General features: G+C 35.1%; 1 protein-coding gene across 1 annotated transcript in view; it reads right to left on the reverse strand.

Moving 5' to 3' along the window:
* Positions 1-24,088, reverse strand: part of dapk1 (death-associated protein kinase 1) — a 70,386-nt gene continuing 46,298 nt past the window's right edge. The window contains exons 8-26 of the mRNA XM_015340129.2: positions 23,832-23,984; positions 23,006-23,051; positions 22,715-22,804; positions 21,502-21,594; positions 19,899-20,018; positions 18,948-19,046; positions 18,430-18,528; positions 17,579-17,677; positions 17,140-17,337; positions 14,302-14,499; positions 13,752-13,850; positions 10,116-10,193; positions 9,631-9,853; positions 7,894-8,076; positions 7,340-7,537; positions 6,193-6,331; positions 5,682-5,802; positions 3,986-4,174; positions 1-2,431 (exon numbers count right to left, since the gene is read on the reverse strand). Coding sequence (XP_015195615.2) covers positions 1,190-2,431; positions 3,986-4,174; positions 5,682-5,802; positions 6,193-6,331; positions 7,340-7,537; positions 7,894-8,076; positions 9,631-9,853; positions 10,116-10,193; positions 13,752-13,850; positions 14,302-14,499; positions 17,140-17,337; positions 17,579-17,677; positions 18,430-18,528; positions 18,948-19,046; positions 19,899-20,018; positions 21,502-21,594; positions 22,715-22,804; positions 23,006-23,051; positions 23,832-23,984 — 3,667 coding nt within the window. The 3' untranslated portion in view covers positions 1-1,189. The remainder of the gene's footprint in view (positions 2,432-3,985; positions 4,175-5,681; positions 5,803-6,192; positions 6,332-7,339; positions 7,538-7,893; positions 8,077-9,630; positions 9,854-10,115; positions 10,194-13,751; positions 13,851-14,301; positions 14,500-17,139; positions 17,338-17,578; positions 17,678-18,429; positions 18,529-18,947; positions 19,047-19,898; positions 20,019-21,501; positions 21,595-22,714; positions 22,805-23,005; positions 23,052-23,831; positions 23,985-24,088) is intronic.

Here is a 24,088-nt window from a genome sequence, read left to right on the forward strand (position 1 = left end):
TTAGGTAAACAATTTATTATAAAAAGGTTTCTACGCTATAAAGTTTAAGAAAGCTTTAAGAACATGGCATTCCAAGACATGCTTAAAGAACTTAACATATAAATAGAACAAAAGTCTTGTGCAAAGAGACCACTGTACAAAGTTTTAAATAAACCTGTTCCCTTTTCTTTCAGATATACCCTCTCACTGTGTCTAAAAAAAGAGTGCAGTGAAACTTAAAAAAAAGAAACAAACTTCCATAGTGATTTTTTTTTTTTACACTGGGAAAAAGTCTTCCTCAAGCAAGTGAATTAAAGGTCTAGGGCTCCCCTAACAGGGGATGTTACCTTGTTGCAGGTTAGCCTATTGCAATAGTGGTACCCATATGAAGAACAAATGGTGGACAGAAGCACCATGCTGGAAGACACAACATTTGGTGTCTGCGTCAGGGATATAGAAACCTCTTTTAATGGGACCAGGGCCCTAAACACAATTCCACACTGCCCTGTTTGTTTTTCTTTATAAGGGTAAAATTGCTGTCAATTTTATTTTAAAACATGGTAAAAGGGTAATCGACCAGTACATAAAAAGGTACCATCTCCAAATAAAAGAGTAGAAACAGAGCCATTTGTTGTCTAGAGAAAAGAGTTTGGTAAGCACCCCTTTTATGATAGGCCTGTGAACATTAGACTAATAGGGAGGTAGAGGGCTTTGACTTAAAAAGATGATCAGCTATAAATAGTAAACCATCCTGTGAAAAGGCACTCAAATATTTTTAAACATGATATAGCAATAAGCGCTGCCAGGTATTTATATATAATTAATTTCATACTGCTTTAAGCATGTAATTTATTTTACATATAAAAAACATTAATACCCAATGATAAAAGATACCTCACTATAGGGTGCACACATTTCATTTTCATGGAATGGTCATATCAAAATGGCAGTATTATGCATGTGCTTTTAAGAATACAAACAATCGTTAAAATATTTTTCTACTGTTCTGGCTTGGCAAAAAAAAAACCTTTATAATCGTTTAATAAAAAAGGAGGGTAACAATGTAGAAAAACACTAGTTTCACAAATCTGAATTACCTTTCTTTGTTGTGACTGTTTTCACAGGTATAAATCATCTGCTTAATATTAGAAAACTGGTTATGGTAGGGCTCTGTTCAGATTGCACTTAATTTCCCAAACCCTTCTTTATTTCATCGGGATATGACTGAGCTAATCGAGTTGTAGGATGTCCCCCCATTGCAAGTTGTTCCATATGTCTCTTGACCATTAACATCCAGGTTAACTTTGAACACGGTGGATGATTTTAAGAGAAAGTCTGCTGCGTCCCTGCGCCCCAGTTCCCTCAGCTTTGCCATGAAAATCCCCACTGTGCTTTCAGGGTTGGTGCTCCACTCCTGTATGAGAACAGCTGTGGGACTGGAATGAAACACATCCTCCTCCTGAGTCCCATTTTGTGTGCTATATTTTGCAACCAGGTCCGTCAGACCAAGGTTCATGGCTAAGAGACACCAGTCTTTGCCCATTGAGTCTGGTGGATCCAAAAGTCGACTAAGCTTCCTTCTTACCAGTAGACTTGTGTCAGACATATGTATATCCATTCCCAGGCTTCCCTGATGGTATACCTCAGCACATCCAAAACTCAGGATGCTGCTGAAACTCTCTTTGTAGCCTCCCATGGTGTTGGCAAGGGAAGCCTCCCTCTGTGTTTGTGCCCTTAAAAAGTCTCTAGGCTGATAGACCATGATAGGCTCATGATGTTCTCTAAGTTGCTGTGGACTCAGGTAGTATTTCACAGTTAGGAGTCCTGGCACTGTAGTGGCCATTAAGTTATCAATAATGCTACATATCAAATCGAGTAGCATGTAACACTTTATCTTCTCAGGATCCATTCCTCTCACCTGGACTTCAATTCCTTGCCCATGGTTCACCAGCAACACCATGACCTCAGCCCCGCCGTGTGCTATTTTGACTCCATTTGTCCACAATCGGATGTCGTCTCCTTCGGGCTTTTGCTGGTGGCTCCACCTGCACAGGTTCACCTGCAGTTTGTGGAAGATGCCACAAGGGAAAGGGGTAAGGTGCTCAACAGGAACTATCCGCACGCCTCCATAGACCAGCACTTCATCCTCCTCGTCCTCCTCTGTCCAAGACCTGTGCATGCCGTTTGTTTTAATGAGAGCGGGGATATCCACCATCGTTGGGTTAGTAAGATCCCTGGCGCAGATATCCATAGCATCGAGAATCTGGATCAGCTCGTCTACGTCGTTCTCGGACACCAGGCTCTGGACCTCCTCTATTCTGTAGCGCCCCCGGTAGTGGTGTATGGCTTTAGGAGTCTCGACAGACAGGATCTTCCCTATCACGCAGGTACACAGCCACCGTGGATCCAGGAGAACCACGTCCTGGATGGTTTCACTCTGCATGATGTTGAGCTGTTTATAATAGAAGGACAACAAAGCACACAAAATAAAGTCAGTTCTGGCACGCTTAGACACTGTAGCCAAACAATCTGCAAAGGACACTCCTGAACACGACATTTTTCTGGTACAGTATAAAGAACTATATTTTTAATCCTGTTCCTTACCCACTCCTAATTGTTCCTGCAATTTCTCAATTGTGTAAGATTTTCTCTCATTTTTCCCTCTCACACAACTGAACCTCAAATACTGCATTTGTTCAAGAGAGACATTTTTCCATTCCTTATCATTGCTACCGATAAACATTTCCAGTTAACAGAATATGTAAATAAATTGAATTAAATGGGATTCCTAATGCTATAGGAATATTAATCTTATTTATATCTGATTCAAATAGTCAATATAGTCTTTCTATATTCTATAGTATTGCTTAAACTAAAATATAAACTCCTGTTGTGTGTATTACTTGCAATGTCAAGCTGAAGCTGAGATTTATATTAGTCTGAGGAACAAGCTGAATAAATCTTGTGAAATATTTAAAAAATAAACTAAATAAAATATTTCTTTTAAACAGGAGTAACTCAACAATTCTCATCTGATTTTTGTTATAACATGAAATGCACAAGATAAATCAGCCATTTTACATCAGGGCTAGTAGAAAACAGATTTTGTAAATTCTAGTCTTCTACGACTACAATTGACATCATTATGGTCTCTACGATAAAGCATGTCATTTAAATTTGTAAAAAAAATGTCTCAATGGTTTAATGATTTGTGTAACGTGTGAGAAATGTGTTTTAACCGTGTTTCAGTGTATTCCATAAAAGAATTTCCATAAAAGTAGGATTGTCAGGAAAACAAATATCTGAAAAAATTCTGCATTAAGAATGTATAGTTAGTCAATAAACCCATCTGAAGAGAGAAAATGTTAACAAGAGCTATGTGGTTGATTATATGAGCATCCAGTGACATCTAGTGGCCAAATGTAACCTATTCTTTAGACTTGACAATCTGCTATCTTTATACTTTGTTCCATAAGAAATTAAAGCAACTTGCATTTTTATCTTTAACACTATGCCTGTATCTATAGCTCTACATATCTTATATATGTCTTATATATGTACACACAGAAAACGTCACCTAGACAGTGCACATTTACAGTGATTACAGTTTACAGATGACACAGATCTGCCAATCGCTTGTCACAATTAGCCTGAAAAAGAAAAAGTGTGTATTGGACCCCAATGTTCCTGCTACAGACTGGTCCTGTAAGCACATGACCAGCAGCTGGGGTTCAGAAACCACTTAATGACTGTACTAGAGCCTTCCAGTGACGACATGGTTGTTCCATGGTTACTGCCTGAGCCAAAGATCAATCATGGATCAATTCAACACACAAGTGTGTCTGCTAAGCAAATAATAAAGAATGTATATCTAATTATACATAAATCAGTCTTGTTAATTTTGTTACATTATGTATGAGTAATAGAGAAAGTGCAATGTGCAGAGCTCTTTTTAGTTACATACACCAGTTGTGGCTTCTTCATTGCATAACTGGGCTATACTTACTTCTCCCATGCTGTGTAACTGGAGAGCCAAATCCCTCAAGTCATCCTCACTAATTAAGGGGTTAATTTGTTCTTGAATGTCAAAAACAAACTGTTGCCAGGACATCAGCTGGTTTGGCCCATTCATCTTTCTCCACGCAGGCAACGTAGAAATGATTTTCTCACAAAGTAATGTCATAGGTGGACATGACTAGGGAAGAAAAATACAGTTTTTGTAAATGTTAAATCATGGAACTGTCACTTAAATTGATATTGAAAACCTTTTCCCCAAACAATTGTGGTGAAAAAAACTTTCAAATATAAAGCATATACAAAAACACTTACTGATTAGTCTCCAATAACTTCACATGCATAATTTAATTTTATAGACAGTTTGTCTACCAACGCATTCATTATATGCTCTAGTCATCTAGTGGAATATAATTGGAAAGATGCAAAGTTACAGGTTCACTGACATTCTGAAGCAGCTCTTACTTTAAGGATAACAAAATGTTCTTATTCTCCTTTAAAAATTTTAAAAAACTAAGCACAAACCACAGTGTTCCTTTTTCGACATACCCCACAAATTCATGATGCTGTTATTATTATCTCATCTACTAAGTATTAACCATTAATTATTAAAACTAGTTATTATTAAGTAGCTTCAGGTCCACTTCAAACTTTCCATTGTTTAATCAAAGTCTTTACAAAATGATTTTCTTCCATAGTAATAATGACTTGAAGAAATACCACTTGATTTTATTGTAGCGAGTTGCAGAGAGTTGTAGGGGCTATTAAGAGTGCTATGACTGACTTGCTGGGGGTGTTACACTACACAACTGATGGTAACAGGTGTGGGCTGTGACTCTCTACAACTCACTGTTATTTTCTTACAATTATATAAACGAAGGCTACAACTGAAATCCTAAGAAAAGTCATGTAGTGTGATGCGGGCATTAGGTGAGGAATCTGGCAGAAACATTTTATTTTAAACAATGCTTTGAACTATACATTAAACACATTATTAAATGCCCAATTGTCTGCATAGTGTTGCTAATATTGGCACAAAGAAATACTTATGATACTGAGAAAATAATACACATGTATTACATTTAGATTGTGAAGAAAACAGCTGCATACAAAAAAAAGAACATTCATTACTACTTTGGTGGTATCCCGCTACTGGCTTTCCAGTGAGTTATAGAATTGATTTTAAAATGTTCACTTGTTCCGAAATCCCTGAATGATTTGGCACCTGATTGTTCAATTCATGTTTTACATTACTCACTTATCACCCAGAGTGATATCTGCTAATGCTGGCTTGCTTTGTACTTTGTACTGGAAAGAAAGATCTTCCCTTTTGTTGCAATGCCCCAAGACTATGAAACTCCTGAAGCTTTTTCATTAACCACTCATTCTCCCACAAATGGAATTTTAAATATCTTTAAGCACACAATACTATTTTTACTGGGAATCATACCTCAAGTACAGTTTTAATTAAATTTTTAAGAATTGTAAATGAATCAAATAATTTGCAGTTATTCTAGTTGACAGCCACATTATTTTACAACTCAAAGGACTTCAAAAAAGTGTAAGTGTTGTGTTACACTCTGATACTATAAAAAATTAATTGTTTGGCATTGAGGCAGGATTCTCGTCCTCATTTCATATTACTGTTACTTCCTCTAAACCCTATCAAATAAAACAAGGTAACTTACAGAAATTATAACATTTCTTAGCTCCTGCAGGTGATTTCTAAGAAGCTTCATGTCTTTAGAGTTCGATGCACCAGCATCTAGAACAAAGAGCCTTTCAGAAATCTGCAGATCATTCCCAAACCTACAAGAAATCAGATGTAAACATTCAAATTAAATCCAAAGTGCGTGTAAATAAGTTCTCATCCATACCATACCACCTATATGTACCCTTTGAAAATTTAAGTGCACTGCAAAGATGGAGAGAGCCAATCCCCCCATGGATAACAGGCATTGTACACATACACATGTGTTAAATAAGGAAGTGCTTTTTCATTTTTAACACAAATGATCAATGTATCAATGATGTCGGCAACCATATTATAAGATCTTTTCTTTTACAGACTTGCAAAACAACCTTTGAGGTTAGAAACAAGATACTGGAACAGGTTTATATTTACTGTTAAAAAAGATCAACAAAGATTGTCAATAGTGTTTTGGGTTAAATTAAATGAAGACAGGAAAGACAGGTTACCTAGTTCTGACTTCTTTGAGCAAAGACAATTCCTTGTCATACCCAAACTCCCCTCCAAAGGCCCGAGGTAAATTCACAATATCAGCATGTGTGGCTACAAGCACAACTCGCAGTGGGTTCTTTATCCTTCCACCAAATGCTAAAAAATAAGTCAACGTAGAATGAACAAGAAATAAGCAATTGAAAACCAACTTAATGAATTACCAAGAATATTTAAACCTGTAAGATTGCAATTATGGAAAAATCACAAGTTTAAATTTTTATAAGCTGTATGGTAGACAGTTATCAATAATAAAAGTCAGACACTCTAAAGGTCACAAACCTAAAAGAATGCACTGAAGTCATTATAAGAGTAGCTGTGGTACTTACTGATAGTATTCTAATCAATACGTTTGTATCATTCATACATGCTATACAAAAGTATGAATGCATTTTATGCTACACTATACTTACACAATAATGAACCACCATCTAACTGAAAGTTATGGAAGCTTGGCTGAAATTATGAAAGTACATTAGAAAGAGAATGAGAGAGAAAATGGAAAACAGTGTAAACAATAAACAATAATAAGAAAGCAGCATTTTAATTTGTGCAGTTGCCACCTGGTGGTTTTAAACCGAGATCTGAAGATCCCATGGAAGGTTTTTGAAATCCTACAGTTGTTAACTCAGTTATGCATGATAAATTATCCTCTGCTCTTGTGCAATCTGAGCTCCCTGAATATTCTGCCTTAATTCAACTGAAATTGTATTTCCCTGTTTCTTTACCTGATCCGTTATATTCTAGGGCTGTTGGGTGACCATGGTGAAAATACGTAATGCACTCAAAGTGTAATGTATATGTAGGCTATATTCAGAATGAAAATCCAAGCAAAGGGGTTTCTAGTGTCAGCTCAGCCAAAGCAAAAGAAAATGTAAAAGTCGATTCTGTGTTTTTAAGAGGGGGAAGCCGAAGGAGCTGCTTGTGTGACCAGTCAAACCGGAATATTGTGCCTGATTCCGGAGAGCTCCTCCAGGCACTGCAGCTGATGGCATGAGGATGCAAGACAAGGAAAGGAAGTCAAAGGCTACTGATGTTGATGAAGATAAATAGGCTAAGCTGCACTGCTGTGTGCTCACAATGGGCAACTGCTTCAGAATAACATACCTATGGGTTCTTCTGGCAGGATTAAGGACTTGAGAAAGTTAAGCCAGAAAGTCACTTGATTGAGCTGGGTCTCGTAGGGTTCCTCCAAACTGAAAAGTATGACGTGAACTGCCGTGGTGTCATTTGCAGCAAAGTAATCATAGGAGCAGTAATATACAGGATTGCCAGAGAACTCCCACACGTTGAAATCACCCACACCTAAAAGACAAAGAAAATCCCAAAATACATTTTAACAAAACTATACATAGCATAAACATGTATTTTTGTATCTTTTCCACAGTCAATCTTTCCAATTCTCTTGAGCTGCAATTTTCAATTTGGCTGCAACATTAAATTCACTGAGCAGCAACCACATGTACTAATACAAATAGTTTAATTAAAAAAAGGGACTGAGCAAGCAGTTAAAAACGTTTACCTCTACTGAGAATCAGAGATATCTGGCTTTAAAATACTAAGCATGTTATCAGACTTGACCAGTTCTGTTTTACAAAGCACTGCTAGAAAAGATCTTTCTCAATATCCATTTTAACCCTAATGCAGTATAACATACATACCATTAATGTTGGCATTCTGTATTTCAATTGCTTTGGTGGACTGGTCATCTGCAGCAGAGGAATTGTGCATTGGGGAAAAGACCTCCAGGACTCCCTTGGTCAGGCTGGGCTCAAACATCATACTGCGGCTTCTCACACTTACGTTTTCACAACCAGGGTAGAGGTTTGAAATGCTCACTGAAACTGTGCACAACCACAGTGACTCATTGGTCAACAGAAATGTACAGTGTAAAATGTCCAAGAACCTTATCTTACTAGAATTCGTTTTCTTCCAAAGGTTAAGATGCAGCATTGAGAAGGTGTAAACCATTTAACTTTGTGACCATCGAAATCACAATATGGATTAACAGGTGTTTTTAAGAATTTGTAAACAGCACAGAAATGTAATTACTGTATTACACAGTTTCACACAGCAGATGGCACTCTCTCTTTGAAAACAAACCACCTCTCATAGCCTTGAAATCAGCTTAATGGAACACTTGTCTTAGTGATTTAACAAAATAAAAATATACTGAATTATGCCTCATGTTTCATTTTTATTTGAATAAGCTTTCTGTAAAATCATTGGACAAAAGGCCCCACAAGGATTTTTTTCTGCTTCAGTGTATTATGCTGTATCTATTGTGTCAATTCTCATGTTTTCAAAATACCCATTTAAAGTTATCACTGTAAACTACAGAAAAAGCTGAATGTTCATTAGACTACACCTGTATTTGACAAGATTTTTTTTCAGAATTTTAAAACAAATTCTGTAAGAAGAATTTATTTTAAAAATCTGCACCTGAAAATATATCATACTGTACCTGGACTTAACCTTTACTTGTTCCTCAACTGAATTATTATTGTTTTACAAATGCCGCCAGTCTTGAAACACTCAGGAGACTACCACGACAGACATACTAATCATTATAGCCTGGGAATTCAAACAGGAATTTGAAGGACAACTCCAGGCATTCTGTTGCAATGAGATTTTCAATTCACAGGTGTTGCTTGCACAATTTACACAGTCATATGATAATGACTAGCATTCGAATTGACTGCTGGTATCATGAACAAAGAAGAAAAAAGAAAACAAATTTACCTCAAACTATGGTAATTGAAATGACTAAATTGCAAACAAATTTACATACACATGTTAGTAGGATAAATGTAAGGTAAATGTCTTAAAATTTCACTTTGGACAACTGATTGAGAATGATAATTAAAATCAGCCTGATAATTGGTATATGGACCAATTCAAACAGATAGCAGGTGTGTTCTTTCTGTGCTATTTTGGGACTATATTACTCCAGTGCACCACACAAAAAGTAATTTAGTGTTTATTTAATTTGTTGACATTCATCAATGAAATGAGAAATCAGTGCAGATGTGCAATTTTAGAGATTTGGAGATAAACAGAGGTTGCTAACTATTTCCATGTCACAATTGAAATAAATTGTCACAATAAATTGCCCCAATTGTTTTAAATTCTTTAAACAAGCCTGCATTGTTTCCTTCATAATTGACAACCTTAAAAAACTGAATTTCTTAGTTGATTAAATGAGATTCTGGTACAGGTACAAAACAAGAAAGTGGTGGGAACATTTAAAGCAATCTGTGAATCTACATGGATTTTTCATCATTCGATTTCTTAAAATATGACAGAAAAAATAAACGGGTAAAGCATTTCTAGGTGGGATAATTAAGGAGGTCACGCAACTATGAGCGGTACTTCACTCATAGGGAGCTGTTGCATACCTGTTGGCTTTGAGGACATGGGGGAAGGAGGAAACCTGCTGGAATTGGTGGAGGACAACCTGGGTCTGCGTCTCCTGAAGAAGCTTCTTAAAATCCCGCACCTGAGGGACTCGAGCAGGGTGGTCTTTCCTGAGCCAGAATGCCCAAAGAGTTTGAGCTTGATTCGGGGTTGTGGATTCTGTGTTGGTCTGAGCTGCTGGATGAAGCTTCCTTTGTGCGCATCCTGCAATAACCAGTTGCAGTGTGGAATTATTAAAGTAGGCATTCAACTAAATACAAACTTATCTTATATTAATTATGACAATTCAAAACCTTTTTTAATCTTTCCATTAGGTTAACCTGCAAAAGTTGCTTCTCTAAGGATTTAGCCTGATAGAAAAATACATTTGAAGTGAAAAAGTTAATCTTGAGCTTGATTAATGGAAGTAAAAGAGCAAGAGTCTTTTGCAGTCTGACAAAACAGCTTATAATAACCACTTAATTACCTTTTTAAGCCTCCCCAGCAAGACTGCAATATGTTCATGCTGTTCATTTCTTGCAAGATCCTCTGCTGTCTTTCCATCCTATTAAAAAGACAATTGATCTATTTAGAAACGTATCACATGCCAATTATTGTTCTGGGCCTTTTGAAGTAAATGTATAAACCTATCAAGCTTGGAGACGGTATGACAGGAGGATAAGCTATAACAATAGGTATCACTTGTTTTCATGGGGGTGTTTAAAGCTTAAAAAGTGAAAAGAGCCTACAGTGCAGAAAAATAAAGCCCTCTGTTTGATCATAATCATCATCACATAGAAGATGTATTAACTGTCACAAGGGCTCTTGCTGTGTTGTAACAGCCCACTACATACAGTGCAGTCAGAACAGTGTAACAACAGTGCTATTTTTTGCAACATGTCTAGGGCACTTTGACTGAATGAATAAATTAGTGTTATTAGCATCTGCAATACTGATTAACTAATGATTACAGTCTTTCAAAGGCAACTTCTAGGCAGTTAGCCGAAAGACCACTTTATTTGGGATTTCCATTTTTATCCGTTACTGTGGATCCTGTCTCTACCTCTTTAAATAAAAAAATAATATTGTTGCATCTTTAAAACCCTTATTCACTGCTGTCTCTTCTCCTAGAAAGTGACTTGCCCTATCGGGCACCAGTGTGTCTGAATTACCTAGATAAAACTAGTATTGAGGTGTTTGCATAGCTGCAGTGGTATCTAACTAGTTATCAGCCCAATTTGAATACTGACACAATGGTTGGATCACTTACCAAGCTCAAGCTGGGAGGTACACAAAAAGGAAAAAAAACAGATGTAATAAAAGAAGAAGAGAGTAAACTGCAGCCTACAACCAATGTTCACCTCTGGATTCCTCCTTAATGAACAAAAGTCTATCAACGATTAATTACTGAAGGGGCACAAGACTAAATTCAAGGAATAGCGATTTCACATTTCCTTTTGAAAATCCACCAGGCAGAGGTTGTCATTCTTGCCTGATTATTTGGATGCATTTTTGCTTCGGAGCAAACTTTTTTTTGCATTTGTGTAGAGGGAAGGCTCACCTGTGGAAGATTCGTTTGTAAAAGTAGTCTGCCCTACCCTTCTAAAAACTTGTTTATTTCTGAGTGCTTTACGGTAGTCAAACCAAGTAGGGATTTACTGGGAGAGGATTAAATGTGATGCGCTCTAAGCAATCTTTCTTATTGTGAATAGGAGTTTGTACAGTATATATTACTTTGTGTTTTTTTCCCCATAAATATCTTATAATATTTTTTTTACTGTAAATGTTGTGCTAAATGTTTTCTGCTTTTCTCATTCATTGGTCACACCAATAAAGCCCTTTGAAATTGAATTCAATCAAACTTTGTCTTAAGGCATTCCATGTAAGGCATTCCTTTTTTATCTTATACCACCAAAGTACAGTATTCACAAAAGACTGAAAGAAACCATGTGACCTTGCTTTGTGTTTCTTGACTACTGTGAGAGTGTTATTAGTTAACTTTTATAAATAACTCAAACTGGTCTCAGGATTGACATCTTTTTTGAATAACTTCTACCAGCCACATTACATTAAAAAAAAGCTGCCTCAAAATTTGTTATTTCATGTCATATCATCTATAAGTGTTACAGTACATTTATCGTTTGGGAAAAGAAAAATGAGAACATACAGCAACATATGATACCTTTATATGAAGAAATGCATACTTGAAAAATAATCAGGAAATCAATAAAAGAGAAAACCAAAGCAGGCTCAACTTGACTGTGATGACTCTTCATTTCAATATGCAATCACTTTACTTAGGGCTTTCTGTAGTCAATTAATGGGTACTGAAGCATGGAAGAAGCAGCAGCAGCATTAAAAAATATTCTGACAACTTACTGCTTAGGTCCTCCTCTTCTGTGCTCAAAGTAGCAAAGTGCTTTCTAATTGCAAATATTTTTTAGCAGCCCTAAAATATCAAATTGCTTACAGACTAAAGAAATATTAAAGCATCTAATAAAACAAATTGGTTCAGGTAAAATTCAGGATTAGTCAGTAATAAGTTTGTCTATGGTACTTACAGAATATGTGACCACGTAGCTTAAATTACAGCACTCACAAATTAGTAGATGGCAAAACAAATGTTTCTCAAACAGTATGTTACAGAAATTAAAGCACAGTGGGTGTAACTACTCGATACTCTATCTACGGTCTTTATATGTTCTAAATGAACAAACAAGGTTTGTACTCACATTAAGAGCATTAACTACCTGTGTTGCACCTATGTCTTGTATTTATTTATTTTTATGTTAAGGACATGGGGACAGCGGGTATTCTTCTTTTTAATCAGTAATGAAAAAAATGAGCTTAAACATCTGCTCATATCGAGTAGCCATGGCATACAGTAGTAGTGGATACTGCTTGGAGATGGACTGACTTGCTCCTAGAATTAATCTTCTTTACTTAGCAAATACTTCCACAACAAACTACAAAACAGGAGACTGACTTTATGAGGAAAAAAAACACGTTTGCAATGTTAGTATACAAAAAGTTCTGATCTTAACATCTTTTTGACCCATGCACACCACTTACAGTATTATTTGAAATACATAGTATATTGGAAAAAAAACTGCCACCTTTCCCCTGTGGTGTTATATGTGCTCAGTTTCTCAATTTTGACAAGTACACTGCTACTTTCATTTTGATGGATATGAGACGGGAAACAAATAAAGGCTAATTCCCTCTGTGTCACATGGACATTACTTTATTATTGATAGCACTCATCCAGAAGGCACTGGATTTGAGGTAATCAGTGAAAGAATCCTCAGGTTTATTGTTCATTCAGTGAAAATCAACCATAAACCAAGTCCCTGAATGATACTCCTGATTTTCCAAGCGATATCACAGAGTGCAGTTTGTCCAATTGAAGTCCTTGTTGAAAAGGACTAGAACAATCTTTTGTAAGCTTACTTGTGTCCTTCAGCTGTATCAAGAAGGGCATCGGTTTACAGTCTGAAATTCTGCCTTTTTGTACTTCTTCAAGGTAAATAAAGAAATACAGAACATACAATAGGAAACAATGAAACTTTCATAAAATAAATTACAAAAATATACTATTTATACAATTGAAAAATAGCTGCATCGCTCCAGAAATATCAATGATCAATACCTTAGATTTTCTAATACTTAAGAGTTATCTGCATTTTCCTATATACACTACACCTTTCTTGAGAAATTCTGTTTGATTCTCTACTGATGACCTATACAATCTTTTGTCTAATTTAAATATTTAAATTTAAAACAATCTCTAAACTAAATTCTGATAAGTAAAAGTAAGTTTTGATCACAATTTTAGAAGAGGGAACTAAACTACTGCATGTTAGTACACTACTGTTTAAACTATTACTGTAGGTCTTAATTATTACCTATCCTACATAAAATAAAAATCTTTGTTTAAGCAGGTGGTCAGATTAAGAAGGAAAGACTTAAAAACAAACGATTATATGAAATAAAACAACCTGATATGGTGCATAAATACTCAGTTTCTCACAGGTGGTTGAGAAGGTTAAATTTATTATTTTTTTAAATTACATATTCCATTAAAACTGATTAATTTTTGTTTCTGTTTTTAGCTAACACTTACATTGGTGACAGCATCTATGTTAGCACCAGCAACACAGAGGTAGCGAACAGCATCAAGGCATCCATTGTTAGCTGCTAAATGCAGTGGGGTTCTTCCATACTGTAAGAATTAAATACAGATTAATATTGTGAAACAGACTAATTAATCAGAATTAAATAATTATAAAAAGCATAGGAGATATTAATACTTTACATTCTTTCATATTTTACCATACCAGGTTGAAGCTGTCACTATAATAGCTAATTATGTGGGAAATTATGCAATCATAAAGGATAAATGTCATCACAGAAAAGTATTTTTTCTTTAAAAGATACTAATTCCAGATGTGCCTAAGATTCTTTACTTGCAGAAGTAGACTCATTTCTCAAAAGATCAGCTTAGGTTCACACAGCCCTCTGGCATAATGGAATCTGTGTTTTAAAGAGCATGAAGAGCTGTTCCTCTCAGCCATCAAATTCAAGAACACAAAATAGAAAGAGAAGTTATAGTGGAAATACTAACGGTAGACTACTACTGTACATGTATGCAAAATAATCTTTTCTCTACTTACTTTATTTGGAATATCCAGGCTACACTTTGCATCACAAAGAGACAGCAGAATGGGGACATTGCCGTCCTTGCAGGCAATATGCAGTGGAGTGTTTCCATGGCGGTCCTGTACATCCACATAGCAGCCATGACTGATGAGGCACTTCACCACGTCAATCTGACACCTTCGCACTGCTAGGTGCAGCGCTATATGCCCATCCTAAAACAAAACCAAGCATGAGCTTTATTATCAATGCCAAAATATGCCGCAAATTGAATGGAATTTATCGCTTAGAACTGCGACAAATGCAGTTACTATCAGGAAGATGCAGCGTTAATTTAGTCACCAGTTTTTGATTTACTTGGTCTTAGCCATGTTGATTAAAATGTTTAATAGTCATAGTCACATTTTAGTCACACATTTTATCTAGTTGAATACATTTTTAATATAATTATTTTTAGTTGACTAAAAGTCAAACCTATTAAAAATAAAAATGAGTTTTAACATTTAAGCAGTTTAATTTGAATATATATAATAAAATGCATAAAGGTTTCAGTTTTATTCATTTTTAGATTAAAATGAATGAATTCTTTAGTTTCTTTTTAATCTTTGAATATTAAGGACATTTTGTTTAGTCTTTCTTTAATTTACAATGATGACTGTTATTTTGTCTGGCATATAATTGTGTAGTAACTTTTCAATTACCACGCTGAGCAAGGAACAAGTGCGTAAAACCGATTAGGAACCTTAACTGATACTCTAAGAAAATATTTCACACATCTGATAAGATTCTATAAAAAATTACCAGTCTTTGTTTTATATTCTGAAGTATATTGATCCCCAGAGAGGTTAAATATCAAATACAAAAAATATTTGTGCAATTATAGGATAAATAATAAATACTCATATACAGCACATACAATGTGTATGACCAACTCTCACATTTTAAAAGAGTAACATACTTCTTACAAATTAATCAGTAGCCAAGACATAAAACAGGTAAATTTCTAACACACAAGTTGCAAAATATATTAGAATGAATAATGTTTAATTATTCTTGCTTAGTTTTCTACTTACTTTCATGACTAGCTGTAATGTAAAACAAAACGTTTTTATTAGTGCCATCGTGTCAAGGATCTGTTTATTCATATGGAACTACAAATGTATTGCCTTTTTTAACTCATAATGCAGGCACATTCTTTTTCTTTATGTTCAGTAATGTTTTACAATAGCTCTTCCTGTTGTTTATTGTATTTGAATTACTGCCAAACTCCAGATCTTTTTTGTTCCAGCTGAAAGCATGGAATACGGCAAGAAAGTATTTCTTGGGTCTCTGCGCCTTTTCTTTTTCTAATAAAGGTGCTCTAGTTTTCTTAATCAAATTAATACAGCGTATAAATCACATTATCTGGGTACACATCAATTAACACACTATAAGTGTTTATGATATGAGGTGTGGATAATACAAAACAAAAGAGGTGAGGAAAGAAAGGACACACCCCAATACTTGAAACTGTCACACAGCAGTAGCCCTGAGGCACTGTGTTACAGCCCTAGGATTATACCCATGAGAGTCAGCACTTTGTTTGCCACACAGAAAGTTTGCCAGACAGAAGGTAAAGGCTCAAACGGTGAACCTCATGTAATGAAATGAATTTTCATATGAGTTTCAATCATTTATGTGGCAGGTGCAATTTGTATTGAATCTGTAGGTCTATGGAGAAAATTCAGAATTCAGTATGCTGATGAACATTTGTGAACAACAGGGTTGGTCCACAGGCGATCTAGCATGAAAGTCACCAGCCAGTAGCATGTGTGACCGCCACTGAAAAAAATACCAGCTGTACATCAGTGCTGGATGCTTCACATCCGGTTGCAGGCGGTGCCATGAGGGATTCTGTCCCATTCAGCTCATAGAGCCCTAGATCTATATCATATGTGCCTGTTTACCGGTCTCTGAGCTCTAGATGCTACAGTATATCATCCTAGCTCATCCAATAAATGGTCAGTGGGTTATCTTCCCTACTAAGAATAATGTTCTTATACGAGCAGACTGAAAATGTGTGCTATTCTCTTGGAATGTTTGCGCACAAGGATAAACCCGCAAGAAGGGAAGGAACTGAAGACCTAGGTATCAACCAATATAATGCTATGCAGTACTATTTTCCTATAAGTAGCTACAAGTAGAGTTCTATAGTGATTCCACTTGTATGGCACTCCAGACCAGACTATCTCACTTGGAGCTGTTTAATTAGCATATCATTCTGCACATCTGTACCATACACTCTGATATCCATCAGTGTGTTTTACCAGAACCTTGATTCATTCATACCAGGACTTGACTCCATAGCTAGCAGGTGCTCATGCAGTTTTCAAGAAATTGATGCCATGAAGCACTGTTTTCATGATACGCTGGACATAACTGGCTTCTTTCTATGATGATAATACTGAATTCACTTTTTTCATTGCTTTTAATATAACAAGAGGTTCATGAGTTCAAAATCTATAGTAGAAATCTTACATTTCACAAAACCAAAAAATTAATTACAGTGAAGTGGTTAAGTATTTGTGCAACTGGACAATAAATTGCACATAAGCAGGTATACTACATTGCCATCTGTGACACGAATATTTTAAGGAAAGGCAAGGCTAAACTGCTTTTCATTTTCAAGTAGCTTTCATTCGTGAAAAAAAAATGTAACCACATGCCTAAGTGGCCTTACATTGTATTAATTAATGTCTTTCTACATAACGATCGGAACTGTTAAAGTTGTGTTTGACTCAAGAAGTCTCTGCTAAGAGTATATAAAAAAGGTTTCTCTGGCAAACATTAATAAAATCATCTCAGTGCTATCTCACCTTGTCTGTGGAATCCAGATCAGCACCATGGTCCAGCAGGCACTCAACAATATCTCGGTATCCTCTGGATGAGGCAGTCAGAAGAGGAGTCTCCCCTTCTTTATTCTTAACATTGACATCGCAACCAGCTTCACAGAGAACTTTGGCAACGGGATAATAACCATGCCAGGCTGCACAATGTAAGGGAATTTCCTGCTCCTGTAGAAAAAGTCCATTTTAGGTTTAACTAAACTTTTATGACTTTAGATATTAACACAGTTGAAGCACTGCTTCACACTGTTTAATTGAATCTGGAAAATACCCATCAAGTACATTTCTAGTGACTCGACAGTTAACATTTCAAAAGCAGAAAAGAAAGCCGACACTAGAGCATGCACAGCATTATATTCTCAGGGACGGTGTGAAAGCCAAGATGGTGTTAAAATCAAGTCACACAAACCTTGTCTCGCACATTTGGATTGGCTTGAATACTGCAGAGGTACTGGACCACATCTACATTCCCATACCTGGCAGCAACATGAAGAGCGGTTTCTCCAGACTGCCAAGGAAAAATACATTTTCGAGTATTATCATCTTTTTATTATTGTTCTTGCTGCGTTATCAATTTTGTTACACAATCATCAAATTAATGTACAATGGTCTTCAACTTTAGGGGAATAATGTGCTGCACATTATTGATAAGTGATAATACATAGTCACTGACTAATAACAGCAGCATTAATTTAAAAGAAATATTCTTTATCTTTTCATGCAATAATGTTTATGTCAGATGATCAGACACCCCAGTAAGTAATAGAGAAGCTTCACATGCCTGATGAGTATCTGAAGAGCAGACATACAGCAATCCTTGCACTTAAATTACATGAGCGAAATTTTACAAAGAAACCACCTTCTTAATAACTTCCCTTAAATACAAACTAAGAAACAGAACTTGAAAACCTGCCTGTGCAGTTCAAAGTGTAGGCAGTTCAGACCCTGTATCAAAATAATAAATGATATTTGAAAGACCAAATTCTTGGAATTAAATTGTGCAGAACTCACAGTGAAAGTAAAAAACTAAGAGGTGTTACAGGGTACATTTCACAGCCAGATCTGTATCCATGGTAACGACAAGTAATATTCTGAAAAGTACATTAATAGGCGACCATGCACATTTTTTTAATTAGCCGCTTCATAATTATATGAATGTTAAAGCCTTATTTTATGGCAACAGTACATTTTAGCATTCTGTTGCTGCACATTAGCCTCTCAGAAAGCAGATGTACAACGGTGCAGTGGTGGTGTATTTACCTTATCCTGAACATCCAGGGGGCACTTTCTTTCATTGAGGAATTTTAAGGTTTCTACATGACTATTTCGAGCTGCATAATAGATGGCATTTGCACCACACTGTGGAGTAGAAACAGGTTAGCCATTAGAACAGGTAATATAATGACAAGAAAGATTAACAGGACCTTGGCTATTGCCCGTGATTTCTCCTTTTGAAAACCATATATATTTAGCAATACAGACATTTCACAGGTGACTGTTTTATCATAGTATAGCTAAAGGAAAATTAAGAAATACACTGTATTAGTAAGCCATGGTACTCATTAAAAATAATTAAGAGTATCATTGCATAGATACCCACATATACATTTTGAAATGTATTAAATATATTTAAAAAAAATTGCATTTATGAAATATCCACTATAAATTTACTGAGACCAGAACTATGCAGGAAACAGGGTGGTGTCTTTATTGACTCATTCATGCATTTTGTAATTAAGAGGTTGCCCATAACCACATGTATCCTGCATGATTCCTACCTTGTCTTGTGCCTGAATCTCTGCTCCCTTTTTCATCAGCAGATCAAGTATCTGAATGTTTCCACATGCTGCTGCTATGAGAAGGGGAGGTGTTCCATGCTAAAGCATGAAAAACGATTAATCTACAATTAACACCTGCAACTATGCAACTTAATTTCACACGTCATTTCTTATTCATAGCATATTTATACTGAGGGAATTATAACAACGACAATATCATAAATATGTCAGTTTTTATATGTTGCAGTAGTTTGATACGTTTTAAGCAGTATTTCAAACGTTTTCTGTTATCATCCAAGGTTAAAAAATGCACACAGTGTAAGGGAAAACGTTGTATTAATAAAGCATGCAAGTTAACCAAAAAGATGCAGAGCTGGATGCCTCCTGGTGATGCAATGGTCATTATTTTTTTGCTGTGCAAAACAATTTATCACAACCCTCCCCCATGAAGTTTCACTTAACAACACAAACATAATTGTCATTGCTTTCTTTAGCAATGTCTCAGAACTGAATAATATCCAGTGTTCTGCGATATGATCTGTATATAAAACCTGCATTTTGGGATTGAACTACAGTTTGTACTGTGAGGCCTTAAATTTTTTATCATATTTAACTGTTTTAGACCCTTTAAAAACATTATTTTTACCAAACCCCATTTAGACCCTGAGAGAAAACTATTAAACATTTTTTTTCTTACACAAAATACTGCTATTTACACTTTTCAGTTGAGAAAACTGCCATCACTCTACTTGATTTTACACACAGCTTTTCATGTAAAGCAGAAAATTGAAAAGTTGTCTAGTGCTTTTTTCACCTTCTGTTTTTTACCAAATGGCCTTCTTATTGAAAACAAACGGTACCTGCATGAGAGCTACAGAACATGTATGGAGTTTCTTTATAAAGAAAGTCTTCAAAATTTACTGCTGAGAAATTCAGAGTCTGTATTTCTACCTTGTTAGGCTGGTTGATGTCATAACTTGTCAGAGATCCAAGAAGGTGTTGCAGCCCAGGGACATTGTCATCATTGATGGCATGAATAATTGCTTTCATCACAAAGGAGTCTTCATCATCCTTTAAAAAATACAACATTTATTTCAGTAATTTTTTTTGTCTTATTAGGGAATAGGTGTTAAAACTTGCATGTGTTTTGAAGACATTACTTTATGACTTTCCTTATTAAGTTTTTTTTTAAATAAGTTAATTTTATTAACTTAAAGTCATTTTTAGGGTTTTAGATTAAACAAATAAAAAGGACTTTACTAAACAGAAAAATAAAGTATTACTCAGTAACAGTGAATCACTATTTAAAGAAGCCTTTGATTTTGTGATAATCCCCTTAAATAGTGATTTTCTAAGAAAGTATTGTCTTATTGGTTTGTAAATGCAGCTTGTGACCCATAATCTTCAGCATAATTTGACAATTCCAAAATATGACTCTTGTATATGAATGCTCAGCTGCACAGCTTGGATGTAACAGCTAAAGGGAAAAGACTAAACCCATTCAAGCATTCACAGATGCACTCAACCAGCAACATGCAAGTCAGAACCTAAAGCTCCAGATATTGCTTTACTGGATCAGAATATATTAGGCTAAATCTAAGGCTCACATTATAATTGGGTAAAACAAAAGAGAATCTGGTTGAATGCAACGCAGCAGCTGGATTTGCAACTATTGTTATAAAATGCAGCAGTAAATTCAAATCAAGTCCCAAACATTTTACAACACATAAACTACCTTTATATAAACATACATAGTGGACGTGCAATATGGGTCTAAATTTATAACTGCAAATAGGTAAAATATTGCATGTTAACTTCTTTCACTTTCATAATTTAACTTTGATGAAAGTCAAAGTAAAAATTTGACTTTAAAGCTCTGTCCTAAGCTTCATCCAAAATGCAAGTTAATTCAGACAGTACTCTATAGATAATAATAGTTAAATTTTGTATACTCGTAGTGTAAATGAATAAAACTGGATGATTTTTAATTCTGGTATTATTACACACATTTATCTGTCCCAGATTTGCTACTAGGGGCAGTGAAACATTCCACTGGGCTTTCATGAAGATGCAGATTTGTACATCATCACTGGCATTGGTGGAAACATGAAACCGGAAGTTAATTATTTTCAGCTCCTAAGGCAAGCCCTGCTGCTCAGGATTAAACAAACTCTGGTGAAGATGCTGTGTCAATTAGCCCTAGAACACAGATTTCTGTATTCTCAGAGGACTACTTATATCCGTATACTGTTTCTTACTTTCCCCATACCACATTCATCACTATCCCAACTGTGTTTTTTAAAATCAAATTACAATGTATTTTATATACTGATGGGAGTTGTCTCCCATTCTCAAGAATTCCCATCTGTGGACAACTACATAGATTTAAAAGCTCAGTTTAACAGTGTGAAAATAACTCAATTTAGAACTTGCAAGATATCTGCAGATCTTTTTCTCCTTAAAGGAGGGAGTATATTGTAAATCATACATGACATTAACAGCACTAAGACAACTTTTGAAGACAATATAAGTTCATCTTCATTATGTTACTTACTAGAGTATCATCGCTCCGTGCAACACTGATATTGCTTCTAGACAGAAAAGATCTTGACAGCCGATTACACAAGGAGATGAGACGTACTGATTGCTGAACAAAACAGAAACATTTTTATAATGAAAAAGAAATGATACCAAGGATTCATTTATCACGTAACTTAACATGACCTTAAAGTTACGCAACATCCAATAACCTGGAATTTTATCTTAAAGTTCTTCTTATTTATGGAAGGAGCATTTAGGGGTATTTCAAAGTCACAATTTTATGTTTTATCTTTCTTAAACCTTTCTTGCTAGCAGTTAAAAACAAACTGATAGCAAATTGTATAATTGAGAATTCCATTAAATGTTTACAAAACTGGTACATGATATTTATATTATTGATTATTATATTATATTTCATTCTAAAGCATAACTATCTTCATAGTAAAATGAACAGGATTATAAATATGTTCAGTTCTAAATTGAAAGCCACAAATCTGAGATGTGTATACCGAGATGTATACCGAACTTATAAGGATTTGTATGAGTTTTACATACAAACCTTTATGTGGAATTTGAGCAGTAATGATCCCAATCAGATATGAAAGGTTATATAAATATTCTGTGCATTTTCATCAGTCTTTCAGCAGTAAAGAAAGATATTTACATTATGATTTACAAAGCTGTTTCCTTAATGGTAATACTGGTTTTGCTTACGAAGACTAATTGTTTAAGAAAAGCAACGTAAGTTTCTGTAGCAAAGAGTGAAAATGTTTATAAGTGGAAGCTTTAAACCATTCACCTATTCAGAAAAAGTATATACCACAATAGATCAAAAAGAAGATATGAAATATATCCCTCATTAGTTAAAAAACTTTTTAAAGCTGTAGAAAAATATTTTAAGTGATATACAGCATACAAAATACTTCTTTTCAAGCCATCAGGATCAGTTCCATCAGAACAGGTCAAGAAATGAAAATGTCACACTCAAAGCAAAATCTAGACTTGATTAACCATTAACTGCTGAGCAATAAGAAAATCAGTTTCTCAGCTCCTTAAAGATTTTTGTTAAAACTCAATTTAACAGGTTTGATTAGACTAGAAGTGTAGATTTATTTGACTTTTGATAATTAACATTAAACAATTTTGATTAAAAATATCATTATATCACAACTTATCCCATTCAGTGACAAGTTTCCTAGGCTGAATAAATATAGAACCAAACATACCTTCCATTTTCTTCGGGCTGCAAACTTTTTAAGTTTTTCCACATTTACTGCTGATTCTTTTCTACTGAGTGCTTGCTGTGTGTCCTTAGGCTAAAAGCAGAGAAAAAGACACTGTTAAAATGCATTTATTGTACAAAATAATGGCTGAAAAATGATTTACTATTGAACTTATATTCATAATTTCAGTCTACTTTACAATGACCCTACATTTATTTGTTAGAAAAGGGTATGTTTTGCATGAGCTCATTCCATGCAAAAACACATTAGATTAAATCCCACAGCTGGACCAACCTTAATCCATGGATGGTGTAAACTGTCTTGAATTGTCATTCGTTTTCTGCCAGAAAACAAAAAAATAAGAGAATTCTTAGTCTGTGCAGTCTAGCACTGTACTGCGCTTAGGAATATTTAGAGAGCTTCATTGACATGGAATATGTTTAATACCAGATTCATTTTCTCCCTCCTCTGTGTAGTAGATAACTTTAAGTTTACAGACTTAGAATGGTATTTATGATTATATAACTGCCACCTTCAAGTCTGCTTGATCTAGATATTGCATAAAAACTGTTTTCAATATAACCATTAGGTTTATATGTGGTAAAACACAGACAATAACTTCCATGTTTGTCAAGTTTTAGCTCTTTTTTAAAACTCTTGCATCACTAGATCAGAGAACAGCAGAGATTCAGTTAATGAGAAGTACGGAAAATGCAGAACAGGAGTACAAAGGAGAAATGTATAATCTGCTAATGTTTGGTTAGAGAGTAAAACATGCATATAAACCAAAAAAGGAAGCAAATAATGTTTCAGAAAGCAATGTCATAGGTCAGCTGTTTGAATCTTCCAGACAGCAGTACTCTGTAAGAATACTGCAAGAAGCCAACAGGGATTTTTTTTACCACAGCTGTGGTATCACTCAAACTGTTCTCTCTAATTTGTCAAACAGGTAGGATTTTTCTATAATCTCAGAGATTTTTCAGAGAGCAATTTTTCCTTTATGAGAAAATAGAACATTAGTTTGGATTTTACTACATCATTAAAATCCACAACTGATTTTTTGGGAGATAGTATAATACAATGTTTAAGAGTAACAACTCAAAGGAAATATTAAACATACTTTGGATCTTTTATCAAAAGCCTTCTAATAAAATCTTTAGCTAGATTGCTTGTATTACTGAAGAACTCCTCATCAAACTCGTAGTTCACTGCAGATACATTTGCCAAAGTCTCTTGCTTGTTATCACCCAGGAAGGGAGAGGCTCCACTCAAGCTGTAAAATAAGAAAAACACAGGAAAAAATGCTGTGGAGTTTCATAAAAGCCTGAACTAAGTGGAATAAAATAAGGAACTGAAATTAAAACAAAACTGAAGCTT

The sequence above is a fragment of the Lepisosteus oculatus genome, chromosome 3 (assembly GCF_040954835.1).
Source record: "Lepisosteus oculatus isolate fLepOcu1 chromosome 3, fLepOcu1.hap2, whole genome shotgun sequence".
NCBI classification, from domain to species: domain Eukaryota; kingdom Metazoa; phylum Chordata; class Actinopteri; order Semionotiformes; family Lepisosteidae; genus Lepisosteus; species Lepisosteus oculatus.